We start from the raw sequence: 17,761 nt of genomic DNA on the forward strand, positions 1-17,761 counted from the left end.
TACAGAGAAATAAGAGTAGAAAAAACTGAAGCTGAGTGTTTAGTGCAGTCTTAAGGATTTCTTGTAAATACACTGTCCTCATTATTTGAACCTCGTATGAGCTCCACAACTGCAGAGCTACACATACGATGGAAAGTTTGTCCATAACACATTCACTCTAAAAGCTTTCAAGATGGTCTCAGTCTTAAGACTTCAGATGCTGTGAAACTGTCAAAAATTAACCTGATGGTTTTTATTAGTGCTAACCTGAGACTAATTCTATAATCCGCCCATCCTTGTTCATTGAGCCTGCAGTGCTTTTAACACAGTAAACCACACGTTTGCACGCTTGTAAAATCCCACTTTCTTAACTTTTCCTCTGTCATGTTGAGTTTAACCGAGCGACTGAGCTTTGTGTGTTTCGTGTGTTTCGTTGCCACCCACGAAGCATGAAGTTACTCACACACACACGCACAATCTCATGCACACACTCTATAGGAACATCAAAGTCCACAGTGAGTACCTACCTACCTCAGTGCAGGACTACAAAAGCTCTGACATGTACCCGTACACTGTGTAGATGTGTCTAAACATATACTGTGATTCCTGCACTGCTTGGGTATATGTTTAGACTTATGGGTGATAAACCTGAGGCTAGGCAGCAGGAAATTTGTCAGCTGATATATTACTGTATTGTTATTTGTAATCATCTCCAATGACACTGTGCAGCACACGGTTTTAGTCATTTTAACATACGTGGATTGTTACAAGCAGCTGCTGCAACACTACACTTTCACTATAATCAATCAAGAGGCTACACCAGTTATAATTATTTATTTTTTTTTTTTATTACAACCCTAAACTGTGCAAAGACAAAGTCTCTTTCTTACAGCATTATTCCATATATCGTGCCTCCCTGCAGGTGTGCAGAGAGCATGCTGTGCGTGGTGCCTGACATCTCCGCCTTCCGTGAGGGCTGGCGCTGGGTGCGGCAGCCCGTCCAGGTGCCCGTCACGTTGGTGAGGAACGACGGGATCATCTATTCCACCACACTGACCTTCACCTACACGCCAGAGCCCGGGCCGAGGCCACACTGCAGCGCCGCCGGGGCCATCCTGCGGGCCGGCAACTCGAGCCTGCTCAGCAACAGCAGCCAGGAGGCCGGCTCGAGCGTCTACGGCTCCAACAGCACTTCCAGCGCAGGGGTCACATCCTCTTCCTCCACCGCTGCAGCTGTGGTCTCCTAACGCACACAGGGGGGGAGGGCACTCATACAAATATGCCTTGAGAGCAAATATACCCTAAGGTATATAAAGACTATAGGAAATAAACAAAAACTGACTCACTCTAAAGTGCTGCGTTCATTTTGGATACAAAGAAGCTGCAAAGGAAAAATCCGTGGGACAAAGGAGCAGATGCAGGGGAAATCTGAAGGAGTGACATCACAACTTTGTCAGCTGATGGAAATAAACAAAGTGCTCCTTGACACGCCTTCCCCTCACCCTCCCCTCTTCGCCTGTGGTTACTTTAGGGACCTGCCTGTCCAGTTCTGGTGTTTTGGAATGAGTGAGTTCCTGCAGGCTCAGAGCACCAGCACCTTTCTACAGCTGTGAGAATGGAAACCACAACAACAATACATCCGCCACGTCCTGAAAGACGAGTATGTCTTTGCCCTTCTCCCCCCCCCCCATTATCCGCCCTGCCTCCCACTCTTTCTTTAGTAATTTTTGTTTCTTACATTCAGTTCTGAAAACCTTGGAGGGGGTCGGATGTATTGTTGTTGGAGGGAGTGCAAGGATGCAGAGGGACACATAAAACGTGACGATAACATAGTTTTTATGGACCAAGGATCTTGTATAAGCTTTAGTAAAGGTACATTTTTCTCCATACCTTTTTTGTATTAAACATATAGTACACTTTTGTTACCAAATAGTTTCTATTCTTCCTCTGAGCTTGGGCTTTGTTAACCCCCCACCCCCTTTCGAGGTCCAAAATCCCAACCTGTATGTTATTGTGACCTTACTTCAAACGCCTGCTTTTTCAGTCTTTGGATTGAGGTTTTTGTGTGTGTGTTTTTATTTTGATATATTTGCTTCTTCTTTTGGGGAAAAGTCTGAAGTCTTGGGTTGTTTATTTTACATAAGCGAAGGTTACTTTGTCTTTTTTTTTTTTTTTTTAATTGGGGACAGACCTCAGAGGGCCTATTTTTTATCATTGGTTTTTATGAAGTCTTTAAAAAGAAAAGCTTTAAGCAACGCCTCTGCCTTGCCTGCAATACTCTGTGTGTGTGCGCTGTGTCTCCTGGAAAGTATACACATCAGTACATGTCACATGGAGCCATAGCAACATCTGCAGAACACGTCATGAAACCAGTCTTCTATGAAAGCAGATCCGTTCGCCATTTTCAAACTAATGTAACGAGCGTAGACTTTGACTTCAAAGGATAGCCTTAGTACTGTATATTCTTACTGTGTACACAGGTAAGCCAGTCACATATCTAATAATATTCTCTATCTGTTGCTCTATCAGTCACTGCTAACGTATCCAGTAATGTAGTGTCTCAAAACTACACCTGGCAAAGGTGTCTTCCAGTTGTGTGCTGTAGTTCTGGTGGCATTTATCTCCAAAAAAAAAAAGGAAAGAAAGGAAAAAAAAAAAGACACTTTTCAATTTGATGTGGCCTTACTGAAAACTTCAAATAGAAGAAGAAGAAAAAAAACTTCGCCGTTTTCTTATCTGCTGTTTACTCACCTTGGGAGAACCTGTGCATAGCACAAAAGCAAGCTAACGCCTCGCTTCTTATCACAGGAGCTCTGCGGTTTCGAGCTCATCGCAGCGGCTCTTTGAACCACCTTCCCGTACAGAGCAGCCTTCTGAAGGAGCCTTCATTCCCGCTGTACCAGTACAATAACCCACTGTTTTATACTCTCATGCTGGTGCCCGGCACCTTCTCACTTTTGGTACAATGTCTCACGAGCGCTGTAAGCTCTTTTCAGCCGCCGCCTTCTTTTGTTTTTCTTGATGTTGTTTTTTTTCCTTTTTTCTTTCTCAAAAAAAGAAAAAAAAAAGTCCTGTGGTTTAATGTTTTGGCAGAACAAAAGCGTGTGTACATTGTGAACTTCACTGTCCGAGTAGTTGCACTCATACATGTTCGATGGCGACCTGTAGGAGTATAAAGGCCTTCTAAATGTGTATTACTGAAAATGTGCATTTCCAAAACATAACAGCAATATTGTACAGGTCATCTCATCTTGTTTTTTGGTTTCTTTTTGGTTCTTGGTTTGGTTTTTTTTTGGGGGGGGTAGGGGTTTGTCCGCCTGAGCACTAGTTCACCAGCCAGCAAATATATATGTGTATGTGTGCGTGTGTGTGACTTTCACGTATAGTCGCTGTCACGGTGTATTGAGTCAGACTCGCTCCGCGTCCTCTCAGAGAAAAAGGAAAAAAAAAAAAACGACTTTCATGTTTTTGTTTTTTTTCTGTCTTCCACCAGGATCTAAATATCTTATAAATGTGGATAAACATTCAAAGGCAATACTCGTGACCACAGTATTACAGTACAACTGTATACAAAGAACAATACTGTAACTTGAATGTCTGCTTAATGAAGTATTTCAGATTTCTCTTACTCAGACCATTGAAACAGGAACAAAAACGGATTTGCTTCCCCTGCTTTAATGTTTAAAAAGAGAGTGAAAACTTTAAATTATGGCCCCATTTTTGCCATTCTTGCCCACCTGTGTGTCATTAATGTTAAATGTTTTATATTGTAAATTGATATTTTTTAAATTATTGGTACAAAGTCTCCCCTTGTCTTATGTCCAAAAAAAAAAGAAAAGGAAAAAAAAAAAAATAGAAAAGTGCATTATTGGCCGTGCTGCCTGAGTTGGGCCGCTTCCCGTCTGTCCTGGAATCGTGGAGGAAGTCGAAGAAGGTGCTGCGGCGGCCGTGTAGCATCAAAAACCGAATATTTGGCGCTTCTTCACACCGTGTCGAGCTGTGGGTCGACCCCCCCCCCCCCCCCCCCCCCCCAAACCCTTTACTCTGCAGGATGGAGGTCACGAAATCTGAACTGTAGATTTTTAAACTTGAGAGCTTTTTTCTATGTCTGCTAGCTCTAAATTCAACCTCTGCATAGCATCACCCCCCCACCCCCCCCTCTCTCCGGCCTCTGCTTGGTTAAATAAAATATTTCAGTTTACACGTGGAGCTGCCGCTGTGGGCTAAACCCCCTCCACCTCCCCACTTTTGGCTACAGAGCAGCTTTGCCGCTTTGGTTCAGACTAACACAAAGGGGTGATGCATGCTTTTTGTGAAAATGTGTCGCCTTGACAATCTGAGCTGGTTTACAGTTTCTTTTTTTTTGTTTTTGTTTTGTTTTTTCCTCTTAAAACATTTGGAGTTTTAAGGGATAAGGGAGCATACAGCATCACTTGATAAGAGGGGGTCAAAAGGGGTCATTAAAAAAAAAAAAATGTTACATGCCTTCTTAAAACCACGCTGTATTAACCTGGCGATAAAGCTTTCAACGAGGAAAAAAAAAAAACACCATCTCTTTTTTTTTTTTTTTTTTTTTAACAGATTATCTTTTTCACTTTGTGTGTCTGGTCATGTTTGTTTTACACCTCCAAAAGCAGCTGTTCTTGTTTTTCTCTTTTTTTTTTTAAATAATGAGCTCTGAACAATGTATGTATCCTCTAATATGCCAAATGTCTTTTATAATGTAGTTTTCATGCACTGCTAAACAAAACAGGGCAGAGTGAGAGGCAGCTTTAAACATATTTTTTTTTTTCTTTTTTAAAAAAAAAAAAAAAAAAGGAGTGTGGAGCCCTTCTCTGTCGCACTCAGCCTTACTTCTCCTCAAGACTATTTGGCTGTTTGCACTACAGAGCGCTAACTTTTCTATTTCTCTCACATTTCATCCTCACTCACATTCATCTGTGTACATTCACTCACCCTCCTCCTTTGTTATGCTTAGCTTGCAGATCACTCTTTATTTGTCATTTCCTCCTCTTCTTCCTCACATCCCTCCACTCTCTTCCACTTCTCTCACTGTATCTGTGTATTATTCTAGTAAATGGTAAGCAGAGGTGTCATTGTGGTAGTATACTCAGTGCTCAAAGGGTTGCTGATGGTAGAAACCTGTGCCGTTTGTAACATTTAGCAATAACGTCAAAAACAAAGGGGACGGTTCTTTTTTTTTTTTTTTTTTGATAACATAACGTTAGTTTGTGTTTTGTACATATTGCAGCTCCAGATCATGCTCAAATCTGTATGTCATTAAAAGAAGAAAAAAAAAATGATTAAAAAAAAAAAACTTGCAATATTGGCATAAAAATGAGAAATAAAAAAAGTGATGTAAAATCTCACTTTGTGTTTTTAATTGTGTAAAGCTTGAGCACATTTTACACCTTTATTCCAAATAATTGATTGTAGCTGAAGAGTATAAATGAATAATCGATTTTTATGTGAAAATTTTTGCCACTTCCAGCACCTGCTGATTAACCATCTCCTGGTGACTGCGGGGTGGCGGCAGGTGGGGATTTAGGCATTTACCGAGCCCAGATAGAGCTCTTATCCCTCGTAAGAACTCCCCAGCAGATCGTCTTTACTTTAAATCCAGTTATAAAAGCTGTTAAAAGCTCCAGGTTGCTCCGCTGAAGTGTGCGCACTCAGTGTCTTTACATGGTCGGTGATTGGCAGATTTGCAGATCACAGCATTTCCCGCCAAAGCCAAACTTGGGTGTTCATTACAAAGCAGTAAAATCACTGGAATTAATTTTGCAGATTTGGCCCATTATATCACATTCAAACAAACTGGTGACAAAGCCAACTTTGCCACTGTGCATAAAAGTAAGAATTTACAGAGGAACATTAGGGTCATATTAATAGTGATAAAAAGACACACAGGAATAAGTTGCTACATCAGTGCTGCTATATTTAAAGTTATGAGAATCTGATGGATAATGCCGGGAATTCACCCTTTGAAGAAGAGTTGCAGGTGTTTAAAGTCCCAGAGAAAGATAAGGTCTCTCCAGGCGCACGCAGTGGGTCAAGGACGAGAGCAGAACCATTTGTGCCGAGAGGGATTTTGTTTTCAGGCTGCTGAGTTACGGCCGATCTGCAGCGTGGAAAGCAGACTGCAAAGTGTTTTCAAAAGCGGGTTTGCACAGCTATGTGTTTAAAATTCCTCAATATTGATATTATAGCTCATTTTGAGCCTGTTTACACTTGGTTTGAAAATGCATCTTGGGCAATCGGGTCACAAGTGGACAGCTCTATATACAAGTGTAAACAAGCACCAAGATCACTCAAATCTCTTGCCTAGGTGGTCCGGGACACATTTGGCCACATGTCTTTTGTGGTGTAAATGCTAATGTGTCCTGATGTGTGCCCAGTAAGGACATCACTGGTGCAGGATGTGGAGGTAGCACATGACCTTATCCTGCCAGTATCAGCTGCCGGAACAGCCCGTACATGCATATTGTTTGTAGAAAAAAAAACAAGTTTCTGGTGCTTTGACCTTCTAGATGAGGGGTGGGCAATTAATTTGACATGACAAGCTGGGACTGCTGTGGACGGCTGCACCAATAAGCTTATAAAGAGACCGAATTAATATTGAGTAATAAATATGTGGCCCCTCGGGAAAATTAATTTCACACCACTGATCTAGTTTAACTATTGAGTCAGTAACAAGATGTGAACTGAAGTGGTTAGCCGAAACATGCATCACTGGTGTAACAGTGTGTCTACAACAAACAAAGCTGTCTACTTGTGTTTGAGTCACTGAAACATATCACAAAACCAAATAGTTATCATCTTTCTTTGTCAACCCAGGCCTTCTGCTTCAGGCTCTGAAAAGGGGGCGCCTACTTCAATCAGACATCAAGTGATGATGAAAGAAATGGTGATAAAATCTATGCAGAGCATAGAAAACACTAAAAAAGTTTTTTTTTTTTAAAGTCAAGTGATTAATTTGGCGATTTGATCATCACAAGCATACAGAGTGTTAAAATAAATATGTTACTGCTCAGTGCACTCATACAGCTGGTTTCCCAGTCATGGGTTAAGCATGGTCCTAGACTAAAAGGAAAAAGTATTTAGTCCAGGATTAGACATAATCCCTGTACGGGAAACTGGGCCTTGGTGTTCAGCTCTGACTGCCTAATAAAGGAGACGGATCAAAGTGAAATAATTTTTATTGATTGAACAGGTATTTTTGAGCAGAAATAGCCTGCAAACAAATGATCAGTTTTATGTGTTCTAATAGCTGAAGTCTCAGTAGTGGGAAAAAAAATAAATAGCAGATTAAGATTTATACATTTCCTGCACCACTATCTGCATATGAATGTGTGCCAATTCAATGCACAGTTTGTGCTGCTGGGTTTCAGTGGTTTTAAACTCTACAGGTTACACATGTGAAACGTATTCCTTCAGCAGAGAATCTCTGTCACACTTACAGGACACAGTAAATAAACGAATCGGCAAAAACATGACACTTCCAGCCAATTTTTAATCTAAACCCTGAACACAACCAGGTTATGTGTTCAGCATAAATTACCACGGTGATGTGGTTACTTCAGGGACATCAGCTTTAGGTGAGGAGTATGAATTTTCCCACCAGCTGGGCGCGTAGTGCGAGGCGAAGGCCAGGGCTCTGGCTGAGGCTGACCAGCCACCTCTGTGAAGCTCTTTCCCTGCCTCTTTTATGCTTTAATGCTTCGAGAGCCGATTGTGTTGTCCACCTTCCAGGTCAAAAACATGTCTAGCTTAACTGTATTACAGTTCACCCGCTTATCCGCAGGATCCATTAGAAATTGACATTTATCCGATAGGCCGCTGGTGATTGGTTGAAGCAGATAACTATGTCGCAGAACGGCCAATTGGTTATAATATTTTCCTTAAGTCTGCAATTACTTGTTTTTGAAACCTTGCTATTATACAACCACAGTAATAATACAAAGAAATAGCAGAAATTAAGAATATCAGAAGTCTGAAAGCACATTTTTATATATATTACAAAAGACATTAGAAATCAATGTCTGTCTCCATTGAAGGGAATTTACAAAAAAAAGCCAGAGCAGAGCTGTTTAGTACCTCAATTGCCATTTTATAAAAGATGTTTAGATTTTTTTTCTCTGGTGCTTTAAGGTTATGTTGGCTTAAACTTTGCAATTCCCTTGGGCCAATTTCATCGAGTCCTCAGATCAGCTATGAAAAATCAGTGAAATAAGAGTTTTAGTAAGTATTGTTATTTTTCCCTTTGTTGAACCATCAAACGCATCAAAATTATAAAACTGTACCTCCCTTTGGCACTGTTTACTCTTTAAAAAGTTGCTCACCTGATGCACATGGATCAAATGAAGTGTATACAAATACTGTTTGGTCACTGCACAGTTCTTAAGCAGTATGAGGCGTGTATAAAACGAAAGCGGGTACACTGAAAACTGATTCTCTGCTTCATCATATTTGGTCGTGATGATTGGCTGTGACTTTACTGAGAGCACACCACGTCTGCTCCACAGTCACCGACTGCTGGACCCATTTCAGACAGATCAGTCTAGTTTAAGTCAGCTCACTCCAGGCTGATGCACGGATGCCGGTATAGGTGAAGCGTGTGCTGGCCCCGCTTGGAGAGGTGTGACCATTCTGCTCAGGGCTCTTTGGCCTCGCTCTCAATCTGCTCACTTCCCCTTTAGTTGTCCTGCTTCCACCTGACTTCCCCAAACTGCTGCTCCCTCCGCCGCCCCTCCCGAAGCAGGTGCAGCATGTGAAGGTGGCCAGCATACCTTGGCGGAAGCGCTTGTTCATAAAACAGTAAATGATGGGATTGACGCAGGCTGAGGTGTAGGAGAGCAGATGGATGAAGGAGATTGGCGCCCCGGTGAGACGGTAGGCCGACCGCCGGTCAAAAGCCTGCCACGCGTTGACCACGAAGATGGGAGTCCAGCACACAAAGAAGAGAAACACAATGACCAGCAGCATCCGGATCACACGTTTCTTAGCCATCAGGTTGGACGTGGAGCTGCCGCTGCTGCACACACGGCCCACCGTGGACTTACTGCTGGCGATGCAGGTATTAACTGTCAAACTCTTCTTTTTGGATGGCTGCAGGTAGCAGCCATCACTGTCACCTGGCTTGATGCTGCTGGTGCTGGATTGTCTGTCTGTAAGGGAAGATAATTACAAATAGATTTATCAGTAGCATAAAAAATAGACGTTCAAAGCCTTCATTATAATCAGTACACAGTAAGATGAGTTACATGAAGGCAGTTCCAAATAAAAGTGCTGGTTTACAGAAACCTGACTAGACTGCAGTGCCCAGCCGAACCAGAAATGCTTACCTCTGCCACACTTCCTGTTGGACACCTCAAACTTGATGCCCCGGTAGAGCTCTAGTGAGATCAGTCCATATGCTGTCATCATGACAATCCCAGGGATGAGGAAGAGCAGCAACAACAGTGATACGTACCTGGCAGGTAAAAAATTTAAATCCATGGACATCATACACCCAAAATGTCTGGTTTCTTTAATGTGCTCAGCGAATATTGGGAACAATTTTATAAATTTTTTAGTGTCTTCCTTTATCTTTTTTATGGCTTATTTGTTTATCATTCAAATTTTAAACCTGCCTGTGAAGGCATTTGATGTGACTGACTAATCACATCAGCAGCAACTGAAAAATGTGGACTTTTACTTTGAAGGGTCAGATCTGTGTCTTGCATAAAGATCCTCCCAAAAGGTTGTCTCTCACCAGCAGCGCCAAGCTGAGAAAATCAATAAAGTGCCCATCTGAAATTAGCAAAGGGCTATTTTTGCCTCCTCTCTGCCTGAGTACATCCGAGTGTGAAGATGCCTCAGCAGGACAGTTCAGAGATGATGCTCCTTAAATGCACCTTTTTTTTTTTTTTTTTCAGCTCACCAGGACTGCTGGATGATGTCGTTGGGCCACACCAGGCGGCACATGTGCCCGGTGCTGTTGTTGAGGCGGGTGAAGGGCTTGAGGGTGCTAAAAATGGGGTAGGGCAGCATCAGTATGAAGGACCCCACCCAGGTGGCTGTGATGACCTTGGCGGCGTGGGATTTTGTCTGCCATGCCCTGGAAGTGAGGGGGTTGCAAATGGCACTGTAGCGCTCCAGGGAGATGGCCACCAGGTTAAAGGTGGAGACGCTCACAGAGACACCTGCAGAGATCAGAAAATCCTAACTCTGGTACTGTCACTGCTGATGCCTGATTGGCTGAAACTTATCATTAAAGACTGCTTTTATTTTAATGTTCAACATTTCTTTTCAAACAAAATTACATGGTGACATACACTCACTGGTCACTTCATTAGGTACACCTGTTCAACTGCTCATTAACACAAATATCTAATCAGCCAGTCACATGGAGCAGCTCAATGCATTTAGGAACAGAGACATGGTTGAGATGACCTGCTGAAGTTCAAATTAAGCATCAGGTGATTTAAGTGACTTTGAGTATGGCATGGTTGTTGGTGCCAGACGGGCTGAGTCTAAGTATTTCAGAAACTGCTGATCTGCTGCTGGGATTTTCTCACACAACCATCTCTAAGGTTTACAGAGAATGATCTGAAAAAGAGAAAATATCCAGTAAGCAAAGGAGAATGGCCAGATTGCTACGATATGATAAGAAGGTGGTGTAATGATGTAGGGGATATTTTTTTGGCACACTTAACCACCACAGCCTACCTGAGTATTGTTCCTGATCATGTCCATCCCTTTATGTCCACAGTGTACCCATCTTCTGACAGCTGCTTCCAGCAGGATAACGCTCCATGTCACAAAGCTCAGTTAATCTCAAACCGGTTTCTTGAATGTGACACTGAATTCACTGCACTTAAATGGCCTCCACAGTCACCAGATCTCAATCCAATAGAGCACCTTTGGGATGTGGTTTAGCAGGAAATTCTCATCATGGATGTCCATCCATCCATCCACTCATCCTGTTCAGGGTCGTGGGGGGTTGGAGCTTATCCCAGCTGACATAGGACAAGAGGCAGGGTACACCCTGTACAGGTTCGCCAGCCACAGGACTAACTCAGAGAGACAGACACTCATTCACACTCACACTATGGACAATGTAGAGTAACCAATTAACCTAAGCCCAGTAACTGCATGTCCTTGGACTGTGGGAGTGAACCGGAGTAAACCCACGCTAACACAAGGAGAACATGAAAGGCCCTGGCCAAGGGGGAATCGAACCTTGAGGCAGCAGTGCTAACCGCCATGCCACCATCCTGCCCCATCATGGATGTGTAGCCGACAAATGTGCAGCAACTGTGTGAAGCTATCATATGAAGATGAACCAAAATCTCTGAGGAATGTTTCCAGCACCTTGCTGAATCTGTGCCACAAAGAATTAAGGCAGCTCTGAAGGATAAAACAGGTTCAACCACGTGTACCTGAAAGTGACCAGTGAGTGTATAATTTTAGCTATACTGGAGCAAAAACAATTGAAAGTGTGTGTGTGTGTGTGTATTTTACAGAATAGTTAATGGAAACTGTTGCTTTGCCACCACATTTAAAACCACATTAAGCACATTCACTCATGTCTGTACATTAAAAATAAAATTAAAACCAAAAGATCATTAGTCTAGCTTATATAAAAAGTAAAAAATAAAGAGGATTGATCAATCTTGTTCAAAGGTGGCAAAAAAACATTCTCTAAAACCTTATCGGTATTCATTAAGTCTGCAATTTAGAACACTATCCATGAAAAAACATGCCTCAAAATGGCCCATATGAAAATTTACGCTGTGAATATGCATATTAAATCCTGCCTTATCCGTCTAGCAGCTGTTTTCCTCTGCTTCTATGACCCAGTGCTTACGTGTGGGGTTAGGGAAGAGAAAAAGTCATGAGAAACATCCAAAAAAATTAAAAAAAATCCACAGTGACTTGAATACATTACCAATCCAGCAAAAATTTCACAAATTGTTGGAAAACTTGGGATTGCACTGAAAATAATGAATACTCTGTGGATGGCTCAAGCAACCTTATCTTCTCTTTGCTTATCTCTCTTCTCCTCTTTCTGTTTCACCAGGACACACAGAGGCGAGCAGACAAAAACCAGAGGAGACACATGCAGACACGGTGAAACAGAGAGCAGAGGAGAGTGGCTGCCTTAGACCTGCACTCTTTTCAATAGGACTCTGGTTAAGCTCAGTTTTGTCCAAATGAAACAAATACATGTTAATTAGGGAATGTCAAGCATTTTGACTGTCCACTCTTACTTTACTACAGAGTTGTTGTGCAGCTTTATCTTTATTAGAAAGATGCCAGTGCAGTACTAATCGTCTGTTATTAGGTGTTAATCTTCATCTTTCTGTCCTCCCACATGTACCGCAGCTCCCAGAATAACATCCTCACAACATGTCACTGAGTTTACTGTAATGTTTGTGACGGTGCAGCACATTAAATTTAACTGCTGAGCTGCAACAGAGCACATCCTGCACTGTCTGCAACCAGATCAGCCTTAAACACACTCACAATCAAAAGGAATACCAGGATCCACAAATAAACTTAAAATAGCTGCGTCATACAATCCAAGAGGAGCCGCACACAATCAGACAAATGATGCAACAATCCTGGGAGAGCTTTCTGATTTGAGCACAGAGCTGAATGAAAAATTGAAATCACATTTCCTAGCAGACCTGTAATTGGATGAAAATGAAATATTAGCAGCAGGTACAGCATCGTAACGAATGCACCTTATTATAGAGCTTGCAGCAAGAAAACGTGATTTACATCCCTGATGGGACTGGCTCATCTCCTTTGAAGCTGTCAGTATGGAAGTTTTCAAATGCCTAAATAAAGATAAATGAAACCCTGAAATGAAGTGACATACAGGACAAGCTGTAACGAGTCTTAAAAGGTGAAAGAATGATTTATGTTGGTTTTGTTGTAAGTAATGGAAATAGTTTTGATTGTGACTTTTAAATAATTTATTTTTATTAAGCATTTTAAATCTTTAAAGATTGTGGCTCCTGCTGTTGGCTTTCTATTATATCTCTCACACACACACACACACACACACACACACACACACACACACACACACACACACACACACACACACACACACACACACACACACACACACTGTTGGGTTTTCTCTGTAATTATTGTAGGGTCTTCACCTTACAATATAAAGCACCTTGAGGTGACTGTTATGATTTGGTGCTATCTAAATAAATTGAATTGAATTTTATAACATGGAAATGCTTTAAATTATTAAATTAAACAATTTGTGCCACTCCACCACAAGACAGAGTGGCCCGTCACAGGCCTGACACTTCCAGGTGTGTCTCTCTTCCTGTTGTACACCTGGAAACAGTGTTTGAGTGTACGTTTTTGGTTAGCACCTGCCTCGTTCACGACTACACAACACTCTAAAGACACTAACTATACACTCCAAACATGCTAAAATCTGTCATATCGCTTAAATTTCAAAACTCGCTATCAAAATTGTTGTCTGTCTTTTGCCACCATCGATCCCACAACTTTCACCTGTTCCTCAGCAACCAAACGCCACTGTGTGGTGCATTTTTCCACCAATAGGAAAGGGGATGCCCTGATTATTTATTTATTTAATTTTGATTGCTTACAAGCACTTTCTGTTTTTATCATTTCTTCTTGGTCCAAAAGAAAATGCATGGCATAAATTATTGATCACAACTCTGGTTTTACTTGGTCTATCAACACTATTTAAAAACTGGTACACGGTTTGAAGTCCGCACTTTGGACACGAGTTAAAAAGAAGGCTCACCAAGGCTGTCTCCTCTTAATAAGTCATCTTAAATCTACAATGTTACTTGGACCCACTGGCCCATTGACTCCAGAGGTCCAAAGATAGGGATTTCAGATTCAGGAATCATCCTCTGTAACAGAACTCAAGTCTCCATAACAGACCTCAAGTCTCCATAGCAGAGACCTAAAGTCTGCTAATGGTGCAAACAGAACTAATTTACTGGCAGCAGATGCACCGTGGTCTTCAGCTGCACAGCTGGTATATTTCGAGGCTCTGCAGTCCAGAGGGGGGGGGTCAACTTCTGATTTGATTTCACTGGTCCACTCTGACTCATCCTGGCTGTTTGGATTTTGCCTACATTTCAGATACAGTGGTTCCACAATACTAAATAAGAATGCGTGCGGTGCTGTTTATGCTTTTCATTAGAAATCATTTCTTTCTCTTCCTCCTCATTCAAAAATCCACGTGATTATGCAAAGCTGCAAGTTTCTTTTTTGCACCACATCCTGCGACGATATCCTCAAAATCCTGCAGGTACACACATGTATAACAAACTCATATTTGAGCTGTCCCAGCTGGGTTTGTTCATCATGGTATAGAGATTCATTTTTGGTTCAGCCCATTCATTTTTTTTTCTTTATTCATCTTATTTTAATATTATTGTTATTATTGTTAAAGGCTAATATTGATAGATCAGGGGGAAAAAAGCAAACTACATTATCATGTTCAACGAGTTTGAACATCTCCAAGCCAGACTGTTTTTAGCTCAAGCTCATTAAAGCTCCAGGAGGATTTGAAAATGCAGGGAAATGAACCTTGCTCTGGACATGCCCGCAGATTACTTTAATTAGCGTCTCTCTGACACATAATGATGTTACCAACACAATTCAAAACACAATCATAATTCACCATAGACCTGGGGAATTAAGTCATTTTGTGTGCCATGTTAGGAAGGCTTGAACTGGAGGCCAAATGTGCATTGGTGTGATTAGGACGCATTTTAACGCATTTTTAACTCAGTGCGTCAGCTAAAATAGTTATATAATAATAATATAATAAATGGCCTGAACCGTGGATTGATATGAAAAATCGACTTGAAAGAGCCTCGGACACGTACCCATGAAGTACATGACCAGCTTGCATATGCCAATGCCGAAGACGAAGTCCCTCATGAGGTTGGGGATGAGGGTGAAAGGGATGCAGACCAGGGAGACCATCAGGTCGCTGACGGCCAGAGAGAGCAGGAACAGGTTGGTGACGGTCCTCATGCGTCGGTTCCTGACCAGGACGGCGATGATGAGGCTGTTTCCCAGGACGCTGAGGAGGAAGATGAGGCTGTAGAGGACGATCCGCACTGTCTGGTTGATGTCTGCCAAAGTGGAACACAATACGAGGTTATGCAAATGTGAATGTCAGTTTCTACATTTATTTGAATTAATGAAGAGCCCATAAGCAAAAAATTGCTCTAATGTTTATAAAATAGTCACACAAGCACATGGTCACAATAAGACTTGGAATTTCCTCGGCATTTGTAGCCATCTTGGGTTTTTATGTATCTGCTGATGCTGCTTTGGTCTCTATTTAAGTCCATAAAGTGCATAAAGATAGTTCAGTTCACTTGACATATGCGGGCTTAGTGTGCAGTGACAGCATTATGTGTCACTACTTACATCCAGCAGACTGCATTAGCTTTGAGAAGGACCTGAGCCATATGCGTAATGCGCACTGACGCAGGAAAATTGCCCAAAGCAGTCGCTCTTACGGTACAAGCCCGAGTACAATCGATGTGTCTGGACCAAAAATGAACATCGGATTTTTGAATAAAGCGGTCTAAAATCGGACAGGATGCTCCGCGACATTTCGCTGTGATATAAAAGCAGATAAAACTCACTGTACCTTTAGGTTCTGGTGCGAGGTCCTGCTCGCTCTCGCACTCGGAAATATTTTTGATCCCAAAACTACACAAGATCTTATTCAGATCCGTTGAATTTATGAGCATGTCATGGACTGTAAACGTCTCCATTTTGCCGTTTCTCCTATAGCTTCAAGTAAAAATCAGTCACACGAACAGCAACCAGCATGCTCTTTCAAGAAAAAAAAATGCTCCAAAGGATGGGTGAGTAAAAATATTAAGTATCCATAACGTTTTTTTTGTTTTTTCTAAATGAGGCAATAGAAAGCGAAGAGAACACTAATAACAGCAGGAGTGCTCTCTACAAGTTCCCGTGCGCTCTCGGCGTGGCGCGCTGCGCTCCGGTGCTCCACGTTTCCAGCTCCTGACAGCATGTGAAGGAAGGGTCGCGTTCTTGGGAGCTCAGCCCGCCTCTAGGACCCCCCCCCCCCCCCCCCCCCCCCCCCCCTTTCTTTAAATCACCACGTGTTAAATCGTGGCACTGATAGAGAGAGAGAGAGAGAGAGAGAGAGAGAGAGAAAGAAGGGCTGAATATCTGCTGGCATCACCTACATATATTATATTCCGGATCACTTACAGGATGACTGAAACCAAATATTCAAATGTATTAAGTTGTAGTCCTGCACCTGCAGTAGGCTACCCATACCCAAGGCTCTCAGCCTGAATTCCACCATAATACTGCTATGCAAACATGCCTGCAAACGCATAGAAGCTCAGTGACTCCAGCTCGACTTGCTCTGATGGGTGGAGGGACAGGCTGTCATTATCGCCAGCTCCAATATTGAGGAGTCAGTTACAGTGAATGCTGTTTTACTCTCCACAAGAGAGCCAAGTCATAACTATAGTCTTGAATACTGTTTGATGAACTCCTTAAAAAGAAAAGAAAGGGAAAGGAAAGAAAAAGCCTCTCGGGAATAAAGCTGTTCACAGTTCACAGAAACAGTTGGTGGTGTTTGAGGTTCTGCTGTAATCTGTTATTATTTAAAGCTGCTCAGACACAAGAGGTGCGAGGCCTTTTGTGCCAAAAATAAACTCACAGCACTTGCAAAATGAGCCCCATTTAGTCTGGTTACAGCAGCCTCACCTTTAGGGCACCTGTAAGAAAACACTTACCACATAACCCAAAGAACATGACGAGCAAAGCAGATACATTTGGCCAGAGGCAGGACACTGGGAACAGCTAATAAAATGAAGAGGGGCATTTCCTCTCCTTCTATTTCACCTTAAGTAATCTTACAGAATCATGTGCCTTATTAGATTAGATTCAACTCATTGTCATTGTGCGCACAAGGCACACAACGAAATGATTGTTTCAGGTCACTGAAATTGAATTGACGGCGCTACCGTTAAGGAATGTGGTTTAGGTGTCTTGCTCAAGGACACAACGCAGCGGCGCAGGGCTTGAACCTAGAACCTTCTGGCTGCAAGGCTAGCACCTACCCACTGCACCACTGCCACTCTTCTGTCAAATGAAGGCAGTTTATTAATAGAGCGCACTTCAAAACATCACATGTAAACCAGATTTCCTCAGCCTAGAGAGATAGAGCGATATGCTCATTACATTACAAAGTGAAACACATCTTTAGTTGAAATAAAGCAGGTGTAATGGCTTTATTTAATGTTTGGCAGTTTAATATATAGAAATCATTATCAGCAAAGTATTTGGTAAGTTTAAATGTGGAGTAGAAATATAAAGAAGAACAAAGCTGCGCTTAAACGCAGTACTTGTACTTCCACGTTCAGCGTTGTGAGTCCGACTGACTTTCATTTCATTTTTTTTGTTTGAGTTTTGTGTTTAATTCAGTTTAGTTTCTGGACTGGATTTGTTTGTTTCACTTTTGTGCTCATTGTTTAAAAATGTTTAGCTTTAGTTTATTTTTTATTAGTTTTAATAATAGTGACAGTTTATATAAAATGCATGGTTTTTCTCACTGGCGAGATTTCAGAACTTCACAAAGTGCAAACACTTCACTCACAGATATGTGTGTTTAAACAAAAGCACCAGCGCCTTGAGAAAACCGACAAAGACTCAAACAGTCATTCATGTACACAAGACAGTTTATGTGCATTCCTGTTTATAGTTAAGGTTTTTTTGAGGG

The 17,761-nt window shown here is 41.9% G+C and overlaps 2 protein-coding genes across 2 annotated transcripts in view; one reads left to right on the plus strand and one right to left on the minus strand.

Moving 5' to 3' along the window:
* The window catches only part of rbpjb (recombination signal binding protein for immunoglobulin kappa J region b), a 53,858-nt gene extending 51,180 nt beyond the window's left edge, over window positions 1–2,678 (plus strand). The window contains exon 11 of the mRNA XM_030754024.1: window positions 902–2,678. Coding sequence (XP_030609884.1) covers window positions 902–1,226 — 325 coding nt within the window. The 3' untranslated portion in view covers window positions 1,227–2,678. The remainder of the gene's footprint in view (window positions 1–901) is intronic.
* Window positions 2,679–7,200: 4,522 nt separating this feature from the next.
* On the minus strand, window positions 7,201–15,773 carry cckar (cholecystokinin A receptor). The gene is made up of 5 exons (XM_030753766.1): window positions 15,647–15,773; window positions 14,868–15,119; window positions 9,902–10,163; window positions 9,324–9,451; window positions 7,201–9,146 (listed from the first exon to the last, which is right to left on the minus strand). Exons 1-5 carry the CDS (start codon window positions 15,771–15,773, stop codon window positions 8,545–8,547), a joined length of 1,371 nt encoding a protein of 456 aa, XP_030609626.1. The 3' UTR covers window positions 7,201–8,544.
* Window positions 15,774–17,761: the final 1,988 nt, after the last annotated feature.

Source organism: Archocentrus centrarchus, chromosome 18, assembly GCF_007364275.1.
Source record: "Archocentrus centrarchus isolate MPI-CPG fArcCen1 chromosome 18, fArcCen1, whole genome shotgun sequence".
Taxonomy (NCBI): Eukaryota; Metazoa; Chordata; class Actinopteri; order Cichliformes; family Cichlidae; genus Archocentrus; species Archocentrus centrarchus.

Coding starts and splice junctions, on each gene's coding strand:
- cckar (XM_030753766.1), bottom strand. CDS start 15,773: ATGGAGACGTTTACAGTCCATGACATGCTCATAAATTCAACGGATCTG. Junction 9,452..9,901: donor GACATCATCCAGCAGTCCTG/GTGAGCTGAAAA, acceptor TTTACCTGCCAG/GTACGTATCACTGTTGTTGC. Junction 9,147..9,323: donor CAACAGGAAGTGTGGCAGAG/GTAAGCATTTCT, acceptor CTTCCCTTACAG/ACAGACAATCCAGCACCAGC.